The sequence below is a fragment of the Cavia porcellus genome, unplaced genomic scaffold (genome assembly GCF_034190915.1).
Source record: "Cavia porcellus strain 051 isolate PalLab524CR breed Dunkin Hartley unplaced genomic scaffold, mCavPor4.1 scaffold_17, whole genome shotgun sequence".
Lineage (NCBI taxonomy): Eukaryota > Metazoa > Chordata > Mammalia > Rodentia > Caviidae > Cavia > Cavia porcellus.
This window is the reverse complement of record NW_026947500.1, coordinates 11,256,617-11,282,238: the sequence shown is the minus strand read 5'-3', so window position 1 is coordinate 11,282,238 and position 25,622 is coordinate 11,256,617. Positions and strand designations below refer to the sequence as shown.

Genomic DNA, 25,622 nt, shown 5'->3' with positions numbered 1-25,622 from the left:
TCTCACTGTACACCAAAGAGATGTTCACAGGAAACATCTTTTATTGAAGGCCACAAGTCCTCAAAATCACGTTCAGTTTAATTAGAATAACATAACTGGATGTATTATATCTTTGAAATAGCTTTCTGTTTTTTTCCCAAAGTTTTTGATTTTTGTTTGAAAGATAGAAGAATCTTATACTTTAAAAAGAAGTGGGTGTGTTGGTGCATACCTGGAATCTCAGCACTCAGGGTAATTTAGTGATAGAACCTGTTTCAAAAAATAAAGAACTGGGAATGTAGCTCCCTGCAAAGTCCCCAGTTTCAGTCCCAGGTACCACAAAAGCAAACAAACTATTAGCTTCTTAGTCTTGCTTTTAATTTCTTGTAATCTATATTGTTTATTTTCATGAAACAATTTATATTTGGAGCTGACTCATTGAATAGCTTTGGTCCTTGGTGCTCTTCTTCTTTCCCATCTTTTCTTCTTGCCATCTATTTGTAATCTTCATCCCAACCCCTCCTGGACTCTTAATGACACTGTGTATCGTGTGTAGTTCCCCTTTGTTAGGGTTCAGATCTAGGTGTCTCCCCTGAGCCTCATGTATTCAGCAGTGAGGGGTCTTGGAAGGTGACTGCATTTCAGGCGGCACTGCAGCAGACTTGCTGTCAGGAGTTGGGACTTCTTGGAGGTGGGTCGCTGGGAACATGACCTGGAAAGGTAAATCGCCCTCCCCAACTCCTGCCTTTTCTGCTTGCTGGTCACCATGACACAAGCAGTTTTCTTCCACTAGACCCTTGTATGAGGCTGGCTCTGCCTGGAAGTCATGACTGAAAACACAAGCCCCAAATGCTTTTAAGTTGTGGATTTTGGGTGTTTTGTCCCAGTGATGAGGAAAGTGACCAAGATACTCTTTCCTCTTAGATCCCTCTGTCTTTGTGGTCCATTTTCAGCTGACTGCCATTAGGTTTGCTGCAAAGCTGTCAACTGTGTACTTCCCTCATTGCACTTTGCTTGGGCCACTCTTATGAAATACACCTGGCTTCTTTTTTCTGTCTTTCTTTCTTTTTCAACCTTGGTTTGTTGAAAATCATCATTCTTGGAAGGAAGAACCATATGAACATGCACTACAATGTTTCTCTCTTAAATAAAATGATGGGGTAATGGGAAGTAAAATTTTCTGAACCCTTGTAGTTCTAAAAATGTTCTGCCTCATGCCTTCTTATTTGACAGCTCAGCTGTAGATTGAGAATTAGTTTTCCCCTGAAGGTTAAGGGATATAGTCCAGTTTTTAAAAAATCATCTAGTGTTGCTGAGGAGAAATCTTATACTGATTCTTACCTTGTAAGTGACCTGTTTAATTTTGTGTGTTGGCAGCCTCCCTGGCCATAAATTTTTAGGCTCTCCTTTTTATCCTTGGAGTCTGAAATTTCACATTGACGGATGTGTCTAGTTTTAGGTCCTTTTTTTCATTTGTCCTGGTCAGTGCTGGTAGATCCTTTTGACTGTATACTTTTGGTTCTTTGAGCTCTGGGGAATTTTCTTTGATATTATGTCTTAGGTAACATCCTTCTTATTTATATGTATTATTTTCTGTCTTTCTTGAAATCTAACTATCCCTATCCTTGACCTGCTGAATTTTTCCTTTTGTCTGTCTCCAGTTTGAGTAAATCGATAGACTGACTTTCTAAAGCATAGTAGATATATTCTGTTTTTTCTTATACATACACAAGTTTAACACTGTTAACTAAGTGCTTATGCTCTATGGCTGTAAATCTTGCTGCATGAGGTGTTAAAACGTACTAGCACAGAATGCTTTTGTTTCACAATTTTGTACATAGATTTGTCTTTACCACAGATATTAGCAGCTTCAGCTTGTGATTTTTTTTCTTTCCTTACTGAGAACGTCTACATTTTTACCTACAGGAAGTATTTGACAGCTTCTCTTTGGCATCTCTGAATTACTCACAACAACACTTACTCGTTTCAGGGCCATTATTCAGCTAAATAAGGATCACTGAAGTGCAAGCACTGTAGTATATAGGAGCAGCGAGAGCCTGGGCTGAGGCTGCTAAGTGAGTAGCAGGTGGCTGTATACTCAGTGTAGAGATGCCAGATAAATGACTCATGCCAGGACAGAATAAAGCAGGATGGTACAAAATATCACCACATTAGTGCATGCCTATAACTCCAGAACTTGAGAAGCTGAGACAGGAGGATCACCACAAATTTGAGATCAGCCTGTGCTATGTGGTGAATTCAAGGCTAGCCTGAACTACATAGAAAGACCTGTAAAAATAAAGATTTTACAATACTTTTTAGAATGGTATAGTTTGAAAATTATAAATTTTTTATTTCTGCAATTTTCCATTTAACATAGGCTGAGGTTAACTATGGTGTATTACAGTTTTACTAGAGAAAACAGATATAACACAAAATATACAAATGTATAAGAAATTGTAAGATTGGCTCCCGATGGTCAGCAGTAGAGTCAGATGAGGAAGTGTGCAGAGTGTCTGCAAGCTGGAGGCGGAAGGATTCAATCCAAGGTCTGGAGTTCTGGTGTCCTGTGCACCCTGGTGTCCTGTGCAAGTCTGTACCGGCAGGCTGATGGGTCTGCGACAGCAGGCTGAAAAGTCTATGGCTGGAAATCTGAAGGATCCAAGGCAGAAGCCAAAGAGTCTGTGCTAGAAGCCAGCACAGGATGCCCAAGCTGAAGGTGAAGACCAGAGCTCCTCCTCCTCCCTTTCATACCATCTAGGAGATGAGCCACCCTGGGGTGGGTCTTCTGCCCCCTAGGGTGTAGAATTGATAAGCAAATTTAGTTAAGCTTCTGAAAGTCTAGTTGACACAATCAATCAACCGCTACACCTGGGTAACTAAAATCGTGAAAAACTGTAAGGCTTGGGAGACTACTACAGTGCTCATACCTACTCTTTTTTATCATTAATTTGAGATGTGTTTTGACTTCTAATCTTATACTAATTTTTAAATTTTGACAATCATTTTTCATTTTGAAGGATCTCTTGATTCATTCTTGTTCTTTTTCACAGCATCTGTTTTGTAAGTTTTTTAGACTCTGAACTCAAGAGCTTTGAAGTCAGACTGGTATTCAACCAGTAGTCTTAGTGTCTAGTGAATGTGTGATGTTGAGAATATTTTCTAACATGAAGATAATGATTTTGATGATGATAATTCTAATAATACCTGCAAATTAATATCCATGAGACATTTAAAATGATTGCCTGTCCCTAAGATAATCCTTAATCCTGTAATGCTGTGTGGTTCTAGGTTTACACTGGGGCATAGTGTGATGTGGACTTTATAAGCAGACTGTCCCCAGGTGTGCCATATACTTGTGGCTTTGGACAACTTTAATTTTATTAATCTTTTAGTTTAAGTTATTATAGACTCACAAAATAGTCCCCAAAATAGTAGAGTCTAAAAGATCCTGTATGTACCTCATCAAAGAGTCCCCAAATGTTAATATTTTACATAACTACAGTACAGTTATCAAAATCAGGAAATTATCACAAAGGCACCAGTATTATCTAATCTGTAAACTCCTCGTATTTCATCAGTTATGTACTAATGCCCTTTGTCTGGTGTCAGAATCCAGAAGGAAATTTTACTGTAGCTTTCATGGTTCCTTTGAATTTGGACAGGCCTGTGGTTTTTTCTTGTTTCTTATTCGCTTACAATTTTCAAAGAGCTTTTCTTTTTCTAAAATATCCCAACTTTGGACCTGTTTGATGACATCCTGGTTACGTGTGTTTTGGCAAGAATACCATAAGGTGATCCTGTGTCCTTCCCAGTACATCATCTCCGGAAGGGCCAGACGTGACAGTGCAGCATTGCTAACGCTGCCGAGTGTGCTCACTTGACAAGGTGCTGCCTGACAAGGTGCTGCCTGCTGGGTCTTCTTTGTAAAATGACTGCTCTTCTTTTTGTTGATTCAGGATGTGAAGAGACACTTTGAGCCTCTGTTTTTTATTTCTCATGTTTTGCTAATGATGATCTTGCCTGCAGTGATTATTACAGTGATGTTCTCTAAATGGTAGCTTTTCTGTTTTAATCTTTCTTCATAGGTTTATTAGAATTTTACTTTAAGGAAGACCTTTCCCCTTTCCCCCATTTATTCATCTACCTAGTCATTTATTTATGTCACTATGGATCAGTGGGTTCTTATTTTATTCTAGGAATATAAATCTTCTGTCATTTATTTGATGTTTAAAGGGTCCAATATTTTATCAGTTGAGGCCCTTTGGGCTGGTGCTTCTACTCTTGATATCTTTACGTACGTTTTTGCATATCTCCTTGTTGTCTAAAACTATTTGAGGATCTTCTTATCCTTTACCCACGCCAGCCATTTCTCAGTGTCATGAATGGTACTGGAGAATAAATGGTATTTAGAAGCTCAAATCTAGGTGCTGTTCCATTTGATACTGGGATGTTATTGTTTCTGTGTTATCTCTGTGAACAGAGCTAATAAATATGTGTCTTGCATACGTATGTCTCTATCTGTGTATACGTATATTAAAAGCTGAGTTCTGTTACCTTCAGTTTCAGTGTAGAACAGTGTTCGCTTTAGCATTCCATCTTTTCTTGTGTTTAAGTACTTTCTTTGATAGTGAGACGTCTGACCTTTCATTAATCACAAAATTTGCATCTGCACACACACGCTTAATACCCCCCAAATAGTTTGGGAGTTGGTAATCCATACCCTGTGAAAAAACAAATGTACTAACCAGGGAATAATGTTAGGTACTGTTCTTTTTGTCTGTGGTATGTCAAGGTATGGTTTAAAATCTTGCTTCTTTAAGTTACTAGTTTTCAAAGATGGGACCTCCCAGGGTTTTCCTTTGTAGTTACTCTTTTTCTTTAGTGTTTAGTAGGTTTCATGTCAGGAAGACATTGGCAGATGATGTGAATATTTTTCTCCCTTCCACCGTGCAGTTTTGTTACTTAATTTTTATGTAATCATATTTGGTTTTGTTCATATATCATGTTGTATCTTCCTTCATTCTTAATGGTTTCAATTCGACTTTTTAAGTTTGGGAAATATCAGTACAGTTCTAAGGGTCAAAGCTATGCAAAGATGTGTACTCAGGGGAATTTACTATCCTGTTTTGTTATTTAATGTTTTAGTCTTTGATTTGAAGTTTCTAATAGCATCTCAGTTACACATTATTGCAGATTCAGTAAGTATTTTATTTTCCTGTTTCTACTTTATAATTGATAACATTTGCACATTGCTCATTTAAAAAAAATTTTTTTTTTGAGACAGGGTCTTACCATGTAGTTCAGACTCAGTATGTAGCCCGGGCTGACCTTGAACTCATGGTGATCTCTTGCCTCAGTCTGAGTGCTGGGATTACAGCACACGCTGTGTCTTGTTTGTATCTTGTGCCCGGTTTGAACGTTATTCTTAGAACTTCATCTCCACCTTTGATTTACTCTTGAAGTCTTGTTGAAGATTCTTGGTTATATCTTGTTGGATGAAACTCTTGCATATTCATCAAGAAGGACTCAGGCGTGCTGAATTCCTAAGTTCTTGTATGTTGACCACTGTTCTTCTCTAGTCTTGACAATACAGGGGCACTTGTGTGCTTATAAAATCTTTGGTCACATTTTCATTAGAGTTTAAAAAAAAATACTGTCCTGTTGTTTTATATATTGTGGATCCACTTTAATTCTCTTGCCTTTGTAAGTTATTTATGTATTTATTTATTTATTTGGCTTGGAAAGTTCAAGGTCTTTTTCTTTTTCTTTGAAACCTCCTACTCTTTGTAAATGATGCCCCAGATTTGATTGTCCTGGGTTAATATTTCTGACACCTGGTAAAGTATGTCCTTTCAGGTGGAGATTTAAATTTTCATGTATTTTTTTGAAAAATTTGCCTAGCTATAAATGTTCATTGATTGTTCTTTTTTTCAGGAATTTCACTTATACACAAAATAGGGATAATAATTAATCTACATGATAAAGATTTCCTGATTATCAAATGAGATGATAATGAAGTGTTGAGAACAGTGTCTGGTGTGTGACAAAGTGCTCAAAATTGTTGGTTGACTTTATCATGATTATGTTACGGATGCAGTGTCTGCTTTAGTACTAGTGGGGATGATGCTTTGGAAATAAAAGACTCAATGCTGTCTACACCTGACCCCTCTGGTGGTACTGTGTGCCTCATCTGCTGTTTCATGCACTGCTCTTGTGGCCATGCCCTTGGCTTCCGCACCATCTGTTCTTTTCTGAGTGACTTCTTCCTGTTACCATTCAAACAGCATAAGCAAAGCCCATCTTCAGAGACTCTTCCGGTGACTCCGTTTCCCTGTGTAATGCTCCCTACGTCTCTGCTCTCTGTCGTTGAACTCTTCCGTGCACCAGCCTGTAGTGTTTAGTTTTTATGGCTCCCATTCCCTTCTTAAATTAAACCATTCCACTTGACCTTTTATCTCTTTTTGTCTCTTACTGTTCCACTGCTTTGACCTCTGTTTTTTTCAAATCAGGCATCACTGTGTCCTGACAACTCCAGTGAATCACTTCCTTTTTATGATTATTATTGTCTGTTATAAAATCTCCTATACATAAAAAGCATAAATAATAGAACATTTACATTTGCCATCTAGTTTAAAGTGTACAAATTGTTAGTTGAAGTTGCCAATTATATTCCCCCATGCAGCCATTACACTCATTGGTAACATTATTCCCAAGCATTTTTTTCACCTTTACTACAGAAAATTTTTGACTGTATAATAATGTAGCATTGAGTATAAACAAATTTTCTGTGGAAAATGAGATAATAAAGTAGCCATTGTTCGTTCTCTGCTATTTGGTTCTGAAAGCTCTGTAATGCTTACATTCTCTTGAATGGTTTTATACTGTTTTGTTATGTTTCATACCATCATATATGAAGCTATGCTCAATTATTTCAAAGAAAGAGACATTATGGTAGTTACTGTTAATTATGGGTTGTGTTGTAAAATGCTGTGTTACTTGCATTGTTCTGATCTGATCTGCTTTGTTATGTCCTCTTTTGTTTAATCTCTTTAAAATAAAAAATAAAAATATGTAGCATTGCTTTTCATGTTTTAAACCACATATTAAAATTATTCTTATGTATCTTCTGTAACTTGCTATTCAGCATTTTGTTGAGAATGATTTCTGTTGCCCTATGGAGTCCTTGTGTGTTTCTTTTCACTACAATATAGTATTCCTTTGTACCAATAGATTACAATTTAGCTGTTGTCTGAAAAGGACCCTTAAGTTGTTCCCGCTTTTGTCCTGTTACCAACAGATCCTTTTAGAAGCATTTTTGTATGTGTTTTCTTGTGTGTCGGTTTCTGTTTAGTAATACCTATAAGTAGGGTTTTGGGATTATATTTTACTTGATTGATTTCTTTTGAAACATTTGACACTCTCTTGCCTGATTTTCATCATTCTCCTCAGGCCAGGCATTCTCAGTTTCACTTGTTTGCATGTTCCTTTATCACACTGTATTATCGTGTCCCAGAGCTTGGTCCTTTGCTCTTTATTTCCATGCTCAGCAGGTGATTTATTTAGTTCCGTGGTGTTCAATATCATCTTCACAAAGTTAACTTCTCATATTCTATCCCTAGTCTGGTGTCTTGGTTATTTTTGTCTTGTTGAGACAAAATACCTGATGCCCAAAGTGAAGCAAGGGAAGGTTTATTTCTTACAGTTTTGGGGGTTTCAGTCCATACTCAGCTGGCTCTAAGGCAGGGTGGTATGGCAGGGCAGCCCTTCATGGCCACCACAAACAGCATGAGTGAACAGAGCAGAAGAGGAAAGACACATCTTCTTCCTGCCCCTGGGTGGGTGCAGCCCTCACACCACCAATTGCAGCGCCAGACAACAAACCAATCATGAGTGCCAGACTCAGCCACGTCCATGATTACATGAGACTGGGGGGGGGGCAATCCAAACATGAGCAGTAACACTTGGCTTGGCCCTGAACTCTGAATTATGTTCTCTATGGACCTGAGAAAGAGATCTCAGACCTAACAAGGTCAAATGGATGTTGTGGTGTCCAGCTCCTCCCTTTTTTCTCCACATTGCGCAGCTGAAGGCTTCTCTTCTTCCACTTTTAACTCATGTGTCACTCCACAGAAAAGCCATGTCTTTCTGTTCCTGCTTCCCTTGCTCATTTTTGTTATATCATCCTGTTTTATTTTCTGCAGAGCAGCTGTCAGTTATATTTTTAAATGGTATATATCTGTATCTATATCTGTATCTACATCTTGGTTACTTTTGTTGCTGGGACAAAATACCCAATGTCCAAAATTAGGGGAGAAAAGGTTTACTGAGCTTACAGTTTTTGGAGGTTTCAGTTCATACTCAGCTGGCTTCAAGGCAGAATGGTGTGGCTGAGAAGGAGCGTGGAAGCTGTGGCAGATGCAGAAGCAATAAGAGCAAAAGGGCATAAAAGGAAAAGCCCGCCTCCTTTCCTCCCCTATACTGTATGCCAGCTGCCTACGCCTGGGTGGGTGCAGCACTCACACTGCCAGTCCCAGTGCTAGACAACAAACCAGTTGCAAACACTAGACTCAGCCACCTCTGTGATGGCATGAGGCTTTGTGGGGACACTCAGACACAAACCATAAATAAATATATATAATCTGTTTTTAACCTCTGGAAAAGTTTCTTGAAGGGAAGGACTTTGCCTTTTATCATTTTGTCTCTGTTTCTTTGAATAGTGACCAGCACATAGAAGAAGATAGTTAATTATGTAGATGTATTATCTTCCTACAAATCTGTGGATTCAGATTCCCACTTAGTTTTAAGAAGATTCTTTAAACTCCTGTGGCCTTGATTTCCTTAATGCTAATCCTTGTGCTGCACTGTCTCTTGGATTCATATGAGTGCCCTTCGATTGGCCTCAGTCTCAGCATACTGACCCAGATTATCTTTTTTCCAATGCTGTGTTATCTCAGCCCATTTTCTATTGCTATAACAAAATACTTGAGGCTGCTTAATTTACAAGGGGAAGAGGTTTGTGTGACTCATAGTTCTGGAGACAGGGAAATAAATAATTCTAGCAAATGTGCGACTTCTGGTGAGGGCTTGTACTGTGTTACATTGTGGTAGGAAGTGGAAACGGGGAGCTGGTACATGTGGGTGAGCACATTTGTGAGAGTGTAGGGGTTGTGCCAGACTCCCTGCTATGGAGAGAACTAACCCTCGCTAATGGGAATTCAATGAATCTCTCCATGAGGGAAGAGCCCTTATGACTTCAACCACCACACCAAGGCTCTCTCTCTGTTGTTGTATTGATTATTAAATCTCATCATGAGTTTGATGCGGAGACCATGTTCAAACCATAGCACCCTTCTCTCTTTTTTTTTTTTTTTGTCTTTTTCCTTTTTATCGGTACCAGGGATTGAACTCACGAATACCTGCTTGCAAGGCAGGTGCTTACGCCACTGAGCTAAATCCCCAGCCCCAGCACCCTTCTCTTAAAACAAAAATTTTTTTGATAACTGGCATTCCCATTTGCTCATGGCTTTGCCTCCCTCTGGCCCTCATTCCAACTTGTCCTTCCTTCTTTTTATCTTCTCCATGGTTCTTGTGTCTTTCTCCTCAGGGTAGCCATTGACCTGCTGTGAACCCTTGCTTTGCTGGAGGGCTGTTTCAGAAGCTCTTGTCCTTTTGGTTCCATGACCTTAAATACCGTATGCATGTTCATAACTGCCTGACCTCCCTCCAAGCTCCATTTTGGTTCTAGGCTTCCATGAAAACACTTTTGTTTTCATATTATTCGATAGACCTGGTACTTTGTTTTCTTCCACATTATCATAGTGTCCCTCTAGTTGGAGACTTACAGTAAGGTGTGTTACTAAAAGTCCTTGGCTTTTTTCCTTTGTCTTCCCAGCTTCTAACTTTGATCTGCTCTGCTATGTGCCCCATGATGATTCCAGGATGCTCTGTATCAAATCCAGCACAGTCCTGTTCTTGCCTGGCTTATAGCTCAGGCTCCTGCTGCCCTGAACGTCCCTGTTCTGAATCATTGGTAAAACCGCTGAGGGTGCGCCTCCTTTGCACCTGAGCTCCTGGTTTTCTTGAGATCCCGAGACCATCTCCCCTTTAGGTTGGGCCTTTGCTTATGCTAGTTTTTAGCTCACAGTTTTCTTCCTCCTTTACCCCTACTTCCCTGGTGAAATTTTGTTCATTTAAAAGGTAACTCGCCATCCCCTCTTCCAGCAAGTCTTCTGATCTGTTGAGACAGAAATAAGAAATGCCTCTCAATGTTGTCTTAATGTTTTTAAAAAACCATCTCTACTATAATATTTGAATCTTTTATTCAACTAATGTTTATTGCTTGCTTGCTGTATGTTAGAAAGTTTCCCGAGCATCACAGAAAGGAGTAAACCAGGCAAGATTTTTATTTTTAATGAGTCTACATTTTTGAGAGCAGAAAGGAGAAAAAAAAAATAATCCCTGTTATTTTACATAGTGATAAGTGGCAGGAAGATTAAATGAAATCAGACGATGTGGTAATATAATAGAGCAAGTGTTTACATCTGTATACGCATGTGTTTGGGAGGTTATGACACTTGAGATGCAGTGAGATACGCTGTATGTGTTCAGAGTTTAAAGATACTGATCAGCTGTACAGAGATAAGAAAACTCTATATTCTAGGCAGGAGGAACAGCAAGTTTGTTAGGAAGAGGAGCCAGAATTAGCTTGAAGTGTTTAAGGAGTAAAAAACAAGGTATTGAGGCAGGAGCAAATTAGCTGGGGAAGGGAGCCCTGTTTGATGTAACATCAGAGAAGTAAACAGGCCAGAGGGTGACTCAAAGAAAAGATTTTTCGTGTTAGTGAAGTGCTGAGAAGTCACTGGAAGATTGTAAGTGAGGGCGGGAGGTGATTTTGTTTGTATCACTTTCATTTGTGATAGGGAGGAGTGCAGGAGGGCTGTGCCTGGTTAGGAGTTGTCACGGCTGCAGCTGAAGCGTGTTGGGGGCTGGATTGCTGCGGTGTAGTTAGTGTCGGTGGAGAGCAGTGCCGTGGCTTGGGCTGCACTGTGAAGGTGGAGTGATAAGATGGACTGATGACGAGGTGCTGGGTTAGGAAAGGTGGATCCGAGTTGGACTGCGCTCACCGTGGCCATGGTAAGAGCACAGCTGGGGTGTGCCGAGGAAGCCCGGAGAGAACATACCTCATTGCTTTAAACATTTTTGTTTCAGTCTCCTTTAGACTGTGTGCCAGTCTTCATTTTATTTCTTGGTTTTAGCATGAAGTAGATGGCAAATAAATGATTGCTTGTAGGTGTGAATTTACAGTGTGGTTTTACAAATACACTGTTTTACCCATATTGAGAATGCTTTTCAACCACTGACCCTTGCTGCTGGTTTATTAGCTTAAGGCATATAACGATGAAGAAGGGAGGTCTGTTTTCATAGAGGTTCAGCATACAGCCTGAAGCCGTGACTCTGTAGTGTACTGGATTCAGAAGGCCAGCGTCAAGCCTTGGCTCTGCTCCTTTGTCCTTCTGGAAAAGTCATGTACCACCGCCTTCCCCACCCAGAAGCAGATGTTTAGCTGTCATCTGGGGGTTACATCAATGGATTTCTCAGACAGTATTTTTATGAGCAGCAAGTCTCTTGTTACATAAAAAAGATACTTTGTAAGGTCTGTTAAAATAATTGGATTATTCATTTCATGACTCAGTTCCAAAGGTGATTAGATCAGAGTGTTGTGAAATTCATAGTTAAGCAGTGGCATTTGAATGTCCACGAATTGGGGAGAGACACAGACCACTGGCGAATGGGATTTTTTTTTAGAAATGCTTAGGAAATTAATTTTGTCTGACACTGTTCTCTTATCCTTCGCAAATAATTCAGTCATTCCATAGAGGCATCAATAGATTCTTTTAATAATGAGGCTGGGGATTTAGCTTAGTGGCATAAGCACCTGCTTGGCAAGTGCGAGGTCCTGAGTTCGATCCCCAGTACCACAAAAAAAGACAACAACAACAACAAAATCTTCAAACAAATAAAATCTAATAATGGCATCTAGCTAGTGGTGTTTACCCCAGTGTAGTGTAGATAGAGAAATAATACATAATTAGTATTGCTTGTGGGCTTTTTCTTTCCTTTTTTTTTTTAACAAATACATTGATGAGTTCAAATCTGACAGAATTTCCTCCTGGTGATTATTCGTTATATTTTTTCATTTAGGGTAAAAATCATGGTAAGAAACTCCGAAACTACTATGCAGCCAGTAGCTGTCCTCCTCCTGCCAGAATGAGCAATGCTGTGGAGCCTGCAGCTGCGCCTGTGGTCTCAGTCCCTGCACAGGTGAGACCTGCGTCGGGGCGGGAGGCGGGGCAGTGGTGTTAGGAAGCGGTCGGTCGTGGGCGTGTACAGTCATGGATGAAATCTGTCATTCATGTGTCCATCGGGACGTAGTTGTACAGATATTCCTGAGAGGTCTTCCTTGGTACTTACTATGTGCTGTATTTAATGCACATCAAAATCTTTAAACTTTGATATTTATGAAACAAATATTATAACATGAGTCTGTTTCTGTACTTTTTTCAGAATTCCAGGGTAAGTACCCCTGAATGATGAGAGATTTAAAACAAATTTTAATTGCCATTAATTCTACTTGTGTTGTATCTTCCATTTATAAGATGTTTCTTGAGATTGCCATTTATTTACCTCTGTAGAGAGATCAAGGACAAATGCCATGTAGGCTTTGGAATTACAAGACACACTTGAGAGGCCAGTTCTTTTTACTCTTTGAAAGTCAGAGCAAATGGTTCAAGCGAGGTATTCCTGGGTTTTTATTGCCTCTGAAATATGGACTGTCCTTCTTAACCTGTCTTTGAAATGTTCTCTGCTCACAGAACAACATAAGGAATAATATATTGAGTGTATTTGCAAGGTGTTTTTTGCTTAATGCATCATTTCCTTTAGAAGTGGGACTAAAATGAGGTGAAGGATACCTTGATTTGGGCACAAAGTTTAAGAAGTCAAAAAACAAACAGGTCTCATAAGTTCATTCATGAACTATTTAACAAATTCAAAATTAATTTAAGAAATAGTGGACCAGTCATCAAAAACTTAAAGGTAGGATAAGTATTAATCAGTTTTCCTTTAGCTTTACTGCAGGATGATTTAGCATGGTAGTGGTGCTAATTTTGTCTTTATGTACAATTTTTGATATTTTGCTCATTTATTTTTTCTATTAAATTTCACTCTTTAAAATTTTATTTATTTTGATTACTAAAGTTTTTTGATATTCCCTTAAATTCTGTGCACAAAGTCTAAGTGTCTCATTTCAGACCTGGGCCCTAACTTCATTTATGCTTGCAGCAACTTAGAGGCGTCGGCCTTATTACTCAAAGTGTGGTCCACGTGCCAGCAGCGTGAGCCTCTTTAGAGTTGTATTAACAGCCCCGTAAAGTGAAGTAACTCTTTTTAGTGTTACATCTTAGGATCTTCCTAATCACCATGGCCTGATTTTACTTTTCTGGAGATTCTTATTTTAGTACTTAATATGTGGCTCGCAATTCCAGCTATTGTTCCTTTTCATCAATTTGTGGGGAAAATGAGATACATTAAAATGGAATCAGAGGACAAGAAAACACTTTAGAGTTCTTCACGTTGTCGCTTTCTGAAGGCCACAGAGGCATTGGATGGCTCATCCCTGTCAGGGATGGTTTTTGCCTGGCTCCACCCTTTCGGGAAAACAGCTTGCATTGCCCTGGATAACAGAGCCCTTGTGATTTTTGAAAACAGCTAACCTTTACCCAGAGATTCTTTTCTTCTGGATCAAACAATTCTACTTCCTTCAACGTTTCCTGAAATGATACGACTTTCAGACTCTTTATCATCTATTTCTCCTCTCGCCAAAACCTGCTTTGTGACTTTTTTTTTTTAACATAAACACAACTGGATACCCACTGTCTGTCTTGCAGGCACTGTCAGATTTCCTTTAACATGTTCCCTAACCTTTAACACATTGCCTGGGTCTGCTAGTTATTTTTTTTTTTTCTGATTATATTAATTGGTGCCTATTTTGTAACCTTTATGAGAGCAGAGGTTTGACTTTAAAAAATATGTATTGACCGTATCCCTCTAGATTAGATAGCAAGGCTTAGCAAACAGTTGGCACTTGGTGTTTACTGATGCTTTCTGAGGAGACTATTTGTTCTGAAAAGGAGACTTTAAGTCTTCCCTATTTATTTACATATTACTTATTTCTCTAAATCTTCTATGCTGGAGTGTTTAACTTATCTTACAATCTTTTTCAGAAGCATAGCAACAAGCTGCTCAGAGTTTGGTACATTGCCATAGGTGATTATAATGCAGAAGCACGAGTTAAGTGTCTCCAAGCTTTTTTTTCCTTTCTGGGGTTACTTCCTTTCTTTGTAAAGCTGAGTGTTGTGGTCTTTGGCTGTTTCAGTTCTGAGAAGGACCTTTGAAGAGAAGGAAGGCTAAGCTCCGTTTTTTTTAAACCTTGCCTCCTCGTGTGTTGTGTCTTTGATGTCAGGTGGGCTCCTTTAGGCCAGGAGGCAGAGTGATCCTGGCTACAGAGAATGACTACTGCAAGCTCTGTGATGCCTCCTTCAGCTCCCCGGCTGTGGCCCAGGCTCACTATCAAGGGAAGAATCATGCCAAGAGGCTGCGGCTGGCTGAAGCTCAGAGTAACTCGTTCTCGTAGGTATTGCCATTTTCTCTGAGGCCAGGGTGTTATGTGAGACAGACTCTCTTTAAAGAGAGCTGAAAGGGATCCTTGTTTAGAAGTCTTACTCTTTTAAAATTTCTTTTCTCTAGGGACTCCTCAGAGATGGGTCAACGGCGGGCCCGGAAAGAAGGCAATGAATTTAAGATGATGCCAAATAGGAGAAATATGTACACAGTACAGAATAATTCAGGTATCCCATGTATTTCCACATACTTTGGAAATTTACACATATGTTCCATAAATGGACTCTGATTTTTATTTCCTTTAATAGTAATAGATAGCCCTGAGAAGTCAGAGTGAGCCATTGTTTTGTTGGTCTAGAGGCCTTCCATGCTGGTGTTTATTTCAGGTCTTATTTCCTACTTAGTATATTACGTATTTCTTTTGGGTTGAAACTATGTCTGTGTTTTAAGGTCTCTTATCATAGTTCCTTTATGTTGCTTTTCTTGTTTGCCAGCTGGAAAGTATAAAATGCCTAATGAAAATGGGTTGGAGCTTTAAACTTATGCTACATTCAGTTCACATTCTTGGGGAAAATGAAAGAAAATACTAGGTTTTAAAGCAGGGTAGTGAATCACAGTTTTCTAAGGTGTTCTCATAAAATATGCATACCTGAACGATTACATAGAGATACTCAATCAGTAAATTTTGGAATGGGACCTGGACCTGAGTATGCTTTGCAAACGATTCCTTAGTGATTTTGATGCACACATTCAATCTAGAATCCCATGTTTAAAGGAATGTTCTTTTCTCGTCTTTAGTAGGGAGTCTAGGATTAAGGAGATCTTCATCCTTCCCCCACCTCAGCCTCTGAGACAGCAGAATCATTTATGTGACCAGTAAAACAAAGCGAACTTAAGACATCTAGGAAACATGACGCAGTATGATTAATGAAAGTCTAACATATAAGTAATTATAATACAGATTTAAGAAAGTGTCACTTAAAAAACCACAATTATCAGCTGGGTAAAAGAAAGCCAGCCGAAATGAAGGAAGCCAGGCTAAGTGTCTCAGTGTTAGAGAAGATAAATTTTAGGATGAATGTAGTATAGATTATGTTCTCTGGCTAGAGTGCTATTAAATGGGATGTCAGTAATAAAAACATAAAAACAAAATCTACATGTGCTTGGAAATTTTTAAAACATTAAATGATTCATAGTTCAAAGAAGCACTCATACTAGAATTTAATAATTCTTAGAATCAAACAGTAATGAAACTATCTTATCAATAATTGTAAGACAGTGAAAATTATATTTTGGGAAAAATATTTATTACACTAGAACAGAAAAGAAGAAAATTAATGAAACAATGGCCCAGGAAAGTCAAGTAATACAAAATAAAGAAAATAAAATTAATTGCAATGTCATCAACATTTTTGTATGTCATTTCATATTTTCATATAAATCTTTTCATATTTTGTGATATTCACCATTTACTTAATAGAATGTCATATTTTAATGTAATGAGTTTTCTATAGCATTCTATTTATTGTCTTCATAGGTGTTTTTTCTGTCCGTTCGTTGCTTGGTTATGATGGAGCTAGGCCCCTGCACATGCTAGCAAGTGCTCACCACTGAGCTGCTGCCCAGCCCGCTCTGTAGTTTATCATCGTGTTCATTACCATGCTTTTTCAAATCACATGTTTTTGGGTTTCTCATTTCACCAAAATTTTGCTTTTATAAACACTGTCAAAGTGAATATCTTGCTGGTAAAACCTCTGTGCAAACACTCTTAATGTTTTCTTAGGGTAATTAAAGGAGTATAATTTGTAGATTAATTAACATAATTACAGGAATTATAATGCTTGGAAATTATTTTAAAAGCTGTGTTCACTCTTTAGAGACATGGCCATTTAGAGTTTGGGTTTGGCACTACAATAACCTTCCTGGGCTGGGGATTTAGCTCAGTGGCATAAGCACCTGCCTTCAGGTGGTCATGAGTTCAATCCCGGGTACAGATAAAAATGAAAAAAAAAAAAAAAAAAAACCCCAAACCTTCCTAACAGTAGTTTGGGAATCATTTTATCTTTGTGGATTGAGCTGATCTAAAATTATAATTAATTCAAAAAACCTCGTTACGTTTAACTTCATTGAAAACTAAGAATCTCTTAATTGCGTCATTTGCTGTAGACTTACAGATGCCATGAGAATTGGTCAGAGGGTCTTCCAGTAAGTCAATACTGTTCTTCCATCTCTTGCTTTCGCAGGCCCTTATTTCAACCCTCGCTCTCGGCAGAGGATTCCACGTGACCTAGCCATGTGTGTTACTCCGAGTGGCCAGTTTTACTGCTCAATGTGTAATGTTGGGGCTGGTGAAGAAGTGGAATTTCGGCAGCATTTAGAGAGCAAGCAACACAAAAGCAAGGTGTCTGAACAGCGGTACCGGAACGAGATGGAGAACCTGGGTTATGTATAGTGGTGGTCCTGTTCAGGTGGAGTAGCTTTTCCTGCCTGTTTGCCTTCTGTCTGCTCGCCCTGCTTTGTGGTCCTCTGATCCAAATCCACTCTTCCGCTTGATGTTAATGTGCGTACCCTGCAATGGTACCATGAGATGTCAGTACCCCGCGATGGGGGAGAGGCAGACGTGCTTCTTAGGTCCTAACTCTTTTTCGGGTCCACTGTGTCGAGCTCTATTGCATGTGACTTACCTATCCCATCAGAAGTAACATTTTATCTTGGCCAAATTCTGGTTGACTTAGAGATACGACCATTTAAAAATCTCATCTGCTTTTGTAGTTTTAGTTTTATGTACTGTTAAATAAAGAATTGTGTTGAGTTCTTACTTCAGATTGCAATAAAAGCTGAGGTTTGTTTCTCAAGGCTTTGCGGGAATCTTCACCTCAATGCACTGCCAATAAGATGTATCAGTACAGTCTGTATTAGGGTCTTTCCAAGACATAGTTCCCCTGTATTGTCCCTCCGTCCCTGAAGTGCAGGTTTTCTTGAATTCAGATATTTTCAGTGTGCTTGTGTTTGTCCAAACGGCTAAACTCCATTTCTAGTTGTGGATTCCACACATTCAGTTGCTGCCGCCCGGTCTGCCCTCTTCCTCCCAGTGGAATCATCTTGTCTTGTAGGTTTATTTTCATGCCCTCGCTGTGCTATGGGCTTTCCAAACATGAATTTGGGCATAGGAGTTCAAGGTGGGCATGAGGTTTTTCAGAGAATGTTTCCCATCTGATTTAGGAAACATAAAGATGTGTTGGCTTTTTCAGTTTAGAATTTTGGCTTCATTGATAATAGTGTAACATACAATGTATGATTGTCTTAACCATAATGTATGCTCTCTTGATATTTTCTTTTGGCAGAAAATTTTAAATGAACCAATCCTTATACTATATTGTTCTCTGTTCTGTCAGTTTGTTGACCATCATGGAAAAAACATTAATAGCATCACCTGCTATTTCATAGATAAGAGAAGAAATTTTAAAAAGCTGTTCAAGTTTCAGTATCACCACCTCCCGTAGAACATTGTTTTTGCTTTTAAAATAAGAAGCCATAGTGTATGTCTCAATTACCCATGGAGTGTTACATGACGTTTCATTAACTGCATTTGTGTCTGTTTGCTACATTTTACTTTACATGGACAAGACAGGTGCTCATCTGTGCTTCTTTTGAAAGACCAGGTACTCCGGAAGTTTACAGGGAGCATGTGTTTGGCAGATGCTTGTTTGATTGCTTTTGCTACTGACTGAAACTCTTGGTAACCTTGAGAATTGTATAGGCAAATAGGTATAATCATCATTTCTTTTTGGTGATATGTTGGGACAATTTTAAATAGTCTAGATCTATAATTAAAATCAGTTTTTGTTAAGGTGGTGGTTTATTGAACAGTAGAATTACTTGGTAAATTTTTTTTTCTCCCAGTAACAGAAGAATGAAATAATTTTCTGTTGAGATTCTATCTAGATCCATAACTCTTTTTATAATAGCCCTTTTTGTAGTAGTTGAGTCTATGAAGTATCGTTTATTAGTTTAGGACAATTTAACACTTGTCTTACTGGCCAGTAGGTTACTCATTTTGCTGCTACATACAATTTTTGGGTAGATGTTAATCTCATGCTGGTTTTATGCTTATTTAAAAGTCTCGTTTCTTTTCGACAGGTGTGTGTACACATATCACACTTTCCCCAGAATTCCATGTAATTCCCTGGAGAGAATTTCACTGCATCCTTACTCCAGATTTAACATTAAAGACTGTGGATATGAATTTACCTTTTGTAAATGCCGCATTCATCTACTTTCCGTTTTTCCTTTGGAAATGAAATTAAAGGATGTGTTTCCCTGCCCTCTCCACTTACTAGTTTCAATATATGTGTACAAAAAGCAGTGGACTTAAGGGCTTGATGTGTTTTCAGGCCTTGTGTATTCAGGTTTCCAGTTTCCCAGTGCCCTTAATGGATGTTATGAATGCATAAGTGTATTTTCTTTTAAAGAAAGAAGTTAGATTTATAGTGTTATTTCTTACTTGTTATATTTCTTTGCACTAACAAAGAACTATGTTGTTGTTTTATATGACACTTTAGTACTACATTGTCTATGATGATTCAGTTTCTTAGTTTCCAAATTCCAGTTGATAATACCTTCCACGACCATTTACAGAGCTTTCACGCACATCTGAAAAACATCACAAATTTCTATCGTAGTAGGTTGTATTTTGGGCTAGTGACATTGCAGTGTTCTCTTGTTCCATCGGTGAAAGAGGGTGTTGGAAGTTGCCGTCGCTGCATGGAACAGTTTCTTATATTGGCACCTTTTGTGTAGACAGTGTTTCTTCCCTCTAGATGGCTGCTGCTGCTGCCTCTGAATTAGTGAAATGTGATCTCTGTTGGTTTCATCTTGTGAAATCCAGTCCTGCTCCATAACAAGCTTTAGGATCTGTACCCTGTGTCCCTCAGAAATCGTGCCTCTTCTGTATGCCGTGTACAAGGATGGACAGAGGCCTAAACAAGCAAAACCTCTAGTTAAAAAAAGTAGATTTCAGCAATCATCTGTAAGAATGCCTAGCATCAAAATCTCTTTTCTCTGTGAATCTTTGTGTACATTGCCATTAAAAAATTAATACTAGAAGATAATTGTAAACTCTCCTAAGACACTGAGAGTGAAAGATTATGAAGGAAAATATCCATATTTCAATTAAGATTGGATTGCATATGCCTGTAAAGTGTTCTTTTTTTTTTTTTTTTAAGTTTAGTTATTAAATAGAGTGTGTCCTGTAATTCCTTGACCCCACACTGAGTAGAAAATACTTTGCTGGTCTTGTCTTTGGTCGTGTCTTGGTCATGTCCTGCAACTTGTAAATATGTGCATGTTGTTTATTATGTTTATCTGCTTGTCTTTTATTGCACTGAATTCTATAAAGTGAATACTTTTTTTTATCGTTCATTTTGAAAAAGACCCTCTCCACATTTTTCGTCATTATTTTCTTTTTTAATTAATTGGGGTAGACTTAGAAACCCATAGGATTTTTGAAACCCTGAAGGCAAATATGACTCAAAGGCTGAGGTCATTGCATCGCTCTCTCTTAATAGGCTAATGGGAAGCACGAGGTCTTCCACCCCACTTTATAAAGCTGTTCTGCAGAACTGTGTGCTTGTTTATGGCTATTGAGCTACAGTTTGAACACAAAGGAAAGGAGAAATACATGTACATATGCACATGTATATACATGCATATGTATATGTATACATTTGATTAAATCTTCCCCTGAAGTTAGGCGCTAAGGATTTGTGGTGAGATTTGTGATTTCTTCATGCCTGAGTTGTCTGGAATTGAACAGCAACAGTTTGAGGACTGTGTAGTGACCTGTGTAAAATGAGTCTGTTTTTGTGTCAGGAGAGATGGGGAAGGAACACTTTGACACGGTATTCTCTTCAGAGAGGCCTAAAGATGGTAGATTTGGAATTTTACGTTGTAATATCAAAACTTAAGCTGGAAGTACTTAAAAACTTGGGGAAGCTTGTACTAAGGCAGTGGACAGTGGTTCTTATTTCTTTAGAAATAAGTGGAGGAGTGATTTGTTAGGATAGGCAAGATTTTGAACAGGTGTTTAAAAAAAATTGTACCTTACCCTCTGGTTTTTTTTTTTCTTACCAGACAAATCACTATTGAGGCATTCCATGTATAATACAAAGTGTTTCATTCCTGTGTTTGTGTTCTTAGTGGGGGAACTCATACCCTTATGAGCTGTTACTATCAGTGTAGCTGAATGTTCGAACAAATAACTGTGTAAATAGCCTCTCGTAAGATTTCTACGGTAACTGTTAACTGTTTGATGTTTTCTTCCCATTAGGAATGGGGGGATCATTTGTAAACTCCCTTTCTGGGTAGCTACCAAAAAAAGTATGGCTTATGGTCCTGTGTGACCCTGTGTCCGTTAAGCCCAGAATATGAGTGCCTTTAGCAAGTGTTAGCATTTCGCCGAGAAGAGATGACAGAATTATTGCTATTCATCATGGTTCATAAAACAGAAACTTGGAATAGCCAAGGTCTATGTGGATTCTGTTTTTTTGTTAATGCAATCTCAACTTGATAGTAAGTAAAACTCAATGGATCAGGAAATATACACCCTGAACATGAATCCAGGTGTCTCAGGCTGGCAATAGTCACCTTGAAGTGTTACTTTTATATTTAGTGAATGGTAGTATAGTAGATTGGAGGAGCTTGACACTGGGGTTTGGATAAATTCTTTATTCCAGTGTCTTTTTCCAACACATCTTTTTTCTAAAGGAGAGAATGACATATTTGCAAATAAAATATATTATGAACCTGTCTGGCATAAATATTGTGTTAATTCATCTCTTCTTTAAGAGAGGTATCTTTACAAATCGTTTGAGGCCTTTAATAATTTCTCTTACATCAATTAATTTAAAACTCTAAATTGCCTGAGTAGCTAGAATCTTTAAAAACACTGCTAAACTTATTTTGTTACAGAAATACTTTTTCATGAAAAATTTTAAACGTGTCAAAATAAAAAATGCTTCACATACTCACCCACTGAATCTAATTGACATTTTACATACCTGTAATTCCACATATCTATCCATCACTCGCTCTGTTCATCCACCAGTCCGTCAGGATAGACTCTGCAGTGTAAATTTTAGACAAAGCACTTCCCCTAGGTGCATTAACGAGGGTTTAATATTGATTTCAATATTAATATCTTTTTGAAAGCAGTGTATGAAGTTGGTACGCTGAGCCAATTAACACACTTGTTTTTTCTCCTGTGGACTTCAGTCTTCCAGTTTCTATTCATCCGTATGCTTAGAGTGACGGAAGACAACTCCTTTTTCAAACACATTTTTTGGAGTTGGTTATTTTAAATGCTTAATTGTCAGCAATTTTAAAGTTTCACGAGAAGAGTTTTTTCTCCTTATTCTTCTTCTGCTGGAGGTATTTTTGTTGAACTATGCAGCTTCTTCAGAAAACTGTAAATTATAGATTGGGGTTTATGAGATCGGCGTATACCTCACCTCACCAGTTGCTGCTTTTCCTCTTCTTGTCACTGTTGTCAGCTGCTCTGGCAGGGGGAGAGGGGAGGAAAGGGTCAAACCCATGCACGATGAGCTGTTTCAGGCATCTCGAGAACCATTCCAGTGGTTTATAAAATAGAGACTATTAATGTATCAGAGGAATTTGATTCAATTGCCAGTGCATTGTAATTACCCATGCTTCCTCTAGCTGTAATTAGCAGAATTTAAAACGATTGTACTGTACAATGAGTTGCTGAAATTGTGAGCCTTAGTAACTATATTTAGCTTTACTCCAATGATGTTTAGAACCTTTTGGATATATGCCTTTCTTTCTATGTTCACTTTTGGTGGATCAATCTGCAAAATTTAAGCAACTTCAGGTCATGGTGATGCAGTGAGTAAAGCTGAATCAGAAATGAAATTTAACTGTTCTTGGTTTATATTCTTGTGCTTGTTGGATATAGTTCCTGGTTTCTGAAACTGAATACTTCCTTTGGACCTTTAAAAGAAAAATATGTATTTTTACTACTTAGATGTTTATTTTTAGACATTTCACAGTTCTTTTTAACTTCACAGTGTTCTTGTGGCCATAGCACTTAAGTAAGCCCATTGCAATCACTGAACTCTCACTGCACTGTTTAATACCAACTGATAATGCAGGGCTTATCAGATTTTTTTTAACCTTTAAATGGCCTTCCTGAGTCTCTCATCTCAATGTAAGTGCTTAAGTGACCCCCTCACTAGTGAAAATAAATATTCTGTATCATTGGTTATATGTGTCTTTCCTACATGATTTTTTTTAAAGGAAAAGTAACTCCATGTTTTGAAATGAGTGACATTATTCTAGAATAAAGCATATATAGTTTATTTCTATACTGCAAATCTGGCATTTATGGAAACAAAACTTTTTGGAGTGGCTATTGTTTTGCCTTCCATATGTACCTGAGTGTCTTCCTGTGGTGCTGTGGACCAGTGTGTAAGAATTTCATGTTGATTCTGCACTATGTGGTGTTCACTTTGAGGTCCCTTTGTTGACCGTGGTGATCTGGCGTGAGCGGGTGTGTTTGCCTGGAAATGCCTTACTGGAGTGTGTGGGGCTCCACTTCAAAGCAGTGCACGTATCTGCTGGGACAGAAAGCATCCTCTCAGATGCGTGCACTAGATTCAAAAATAAAACTGATTTTGCTTTCAGTGTAAAAGTTACTGTCTTAAAAATCAAATCATGGGAAACCAAGAGAGACATTTGAACCCTTCCTGAATGGCATGGCAACTCTTTAAACTGCTTTTGCTACTTTCCAAGAACTGTGTCTTCAGTAAAGATACAGCTAAAACAAATGCCAGCCTGAATTGTATGAAATTGAGGTTGTTTCATAACATTTTCTTTAAATGTCATGTGGGGTTTTAGATCTTTGTATGGTATGGGAGCAAAGTGCCAGTCACTGCTTTGGGAATATGTTTTTGTTCTGGGACAGCAGAAATGACAAATGCATCATGGGATTAAAACCAATCAGCCGTGAATTGTGAAACTGAAATTGCTCTTTGGGTTTTGTTTTCTTCAGCGTATTGAATATAGAAATCTGAAAGTTAATTAAAATTTATACTGCTTATGTTGATGGCTCATTTTGGCTGTGTATTCTCACTTATGTACTGATCTCTGATAAAAGCTTGATGTTATTCTAACAGGCATTTTGTGTTCAATTTAATAAAAGTTTCTGAGTCTTGTCTGCAAATGGTTTGGTTCTGTGTTGGAGATCCAGGAAGATGGTAAATTGTCAGCACTGGGGTGTTATTTCCAAGCTGATGGTTGAGGAATGTGGGGGTCTACGTTCCTCAGTGTGCACTTACTGCCGTGCACTCCCCATGGAGCCCTGGAAGCCCTGGGGCTTGCAGTGGAGCTGACCAAGCTGCCCCCAACACCTCTCCCCCAACCCTGGAGGTGGCCCAGGCTGCAGTGTGTCCTCAGTTTTAGTGATCTGTTTTAATACTTATCTTCCCTTTAAATGTGACAAAAGCTGATATTTGCAAGACCACAGCCATTGCTTCTGGAAACACATATTACAAAGCATATACTCATATTTCATATACAAAATATTCTTATAGTCAGTTTATATACACAGATGTGATCCTTTGAGCACTCTAGTTGATATGCAGTGTGCTTTTGAATTTAAATGCTCATTTTAAAAACTAGATTATAGGCTGTAAGAAGGCTGTTATGTTTTGTTTAATCGGGATGCAAGACACATACACTGGGTGTCGTGGGAAAATTCTTGTGTCTGCACACACAAAAAGTTTCTGAATGAAGTGAATAGGTCACATTGAATTTTTGTCTTATAAAATACAGCACCAGCACCCTTATTAAATCATCTCCAAGAGATTTTTTAGCTTAAAAGGAAGCCGTGACAATGGGTGTAAAACAGTCTTAAACCACTAGATTTTCAGCTTTTCTTTCCTTGAGGTATTTCTGAGGCTTATTGATTGCCTGGTGTTATTGTTTGAAATCACTTGTATGTAAAAGGCTTCAGTGAAATTTTCCTGGCCTTAAAAGTTGATAGGGAATTATCAAGAGATCAGAAATACATCTTTTTATGGTGAGTTTTAAGATTTTCATCTTTTGAATTTAGGCCTAACCCACCAAGTGTTATTTTTTATTTGTGGGATATTCTTAAGCTGTTGAGAAGTGGGACTTAAGAAAAATACAAAGACAGTGTATTATAGTGAAATGCAAATATTATTTAATAAAGATGTGACTGAACTGTTACCAAAAAATGAAGTAAACCCAAATGCTTTTGGTTCATGTTGTGTACGTGCTTGTGTGTGTCTGTTACGCACAAACACACACCCCCACACACACACCCCCACACACACTGTGTAAGTGGAATGTATATAAGAGGGACTCTGGAAATATATTGAGATGATCAAGAACCACTACTGAAACATGTCCAAAGGGGCAGATGCTGAATCTGCCATTGGAAGTAAGGCAGTTCTAATTTAATGCTTGGCATTTTGGGTAAGTCTTTAAGTGTGTAATTAGAGTTTCAAATGTGTTTTGGCTGGCAGCTGCCCTTCCAGACAGAAGCAAAACGTCTTTCATTTTAGCTTCAATTACTAATCTTTGCTTACTCTAGAGGTACTTCTCAAATGCTGTTTTCTAGACATTTACCAGATTGTGGAATTAAACTAAAGGTATCTAGCGCCACCGTGTGGGTTCACCAAAATTTGCAGTTAGCTCTTTGTGCTTGGTGTAATCATTTTGAAGCAGAATCTTTGGTTAAAAAAAAAAAAAACCATGTTTGGAGGATATGAGTTTCTTTTGGTAAACAAAACAAAACTCAATTTTAAATCTGTAAATAAGCAAAGACAAATGTGTTTAAGAGCTGGTGAGGATCGTATTTTTTACAGCTTTAAACTGACCAAGAATCAGGATATTTATATATGTACAGATGTATATGCAGA

General features: G+C 38.3%; 1 protein-coding gene across 4 annotated transcripts in view; it reads left to right on the top strand.

The window, feature by feature from the left end:
* Window positions 1-23,899, top strand: part of Zmat3 (zinc finger matrin-type 3) — a 33,330-nt gene extending 9,431 nt beyond the window's left edge. For 3 of the 4 annotated variants that reach the window (XM_063227213.1, XM_063227215.1, XM_063227214.1), the window contains exons 3-6: window positions 12,184-12,303; window positions 14,504-14,670; window positions 14,788-14,888; window positions 16,905-23,899. In XM_063227213.1, the coding sequence (XP_063083283.1) occupies window positions 12,184-12,303; window positions 14,504-14,670; window positions 14,788-14,888; window positions 16,905-17,113 (597 nt within the window). In that variant the 3' untranslated portion in view covers window positions 17,114-23,899. The remainder of the gene's footprint in view (window positions 1-12,183; window positions 12,304-14,503; window positions 14,671-14,787; window positions 14,889-16,904) is intronic. The other variant, XM_063227216.1, reaches the window with a different exon arrangement.
* Window positions 23,900-25,622: the final 1,723 nt, after the last annotated feature.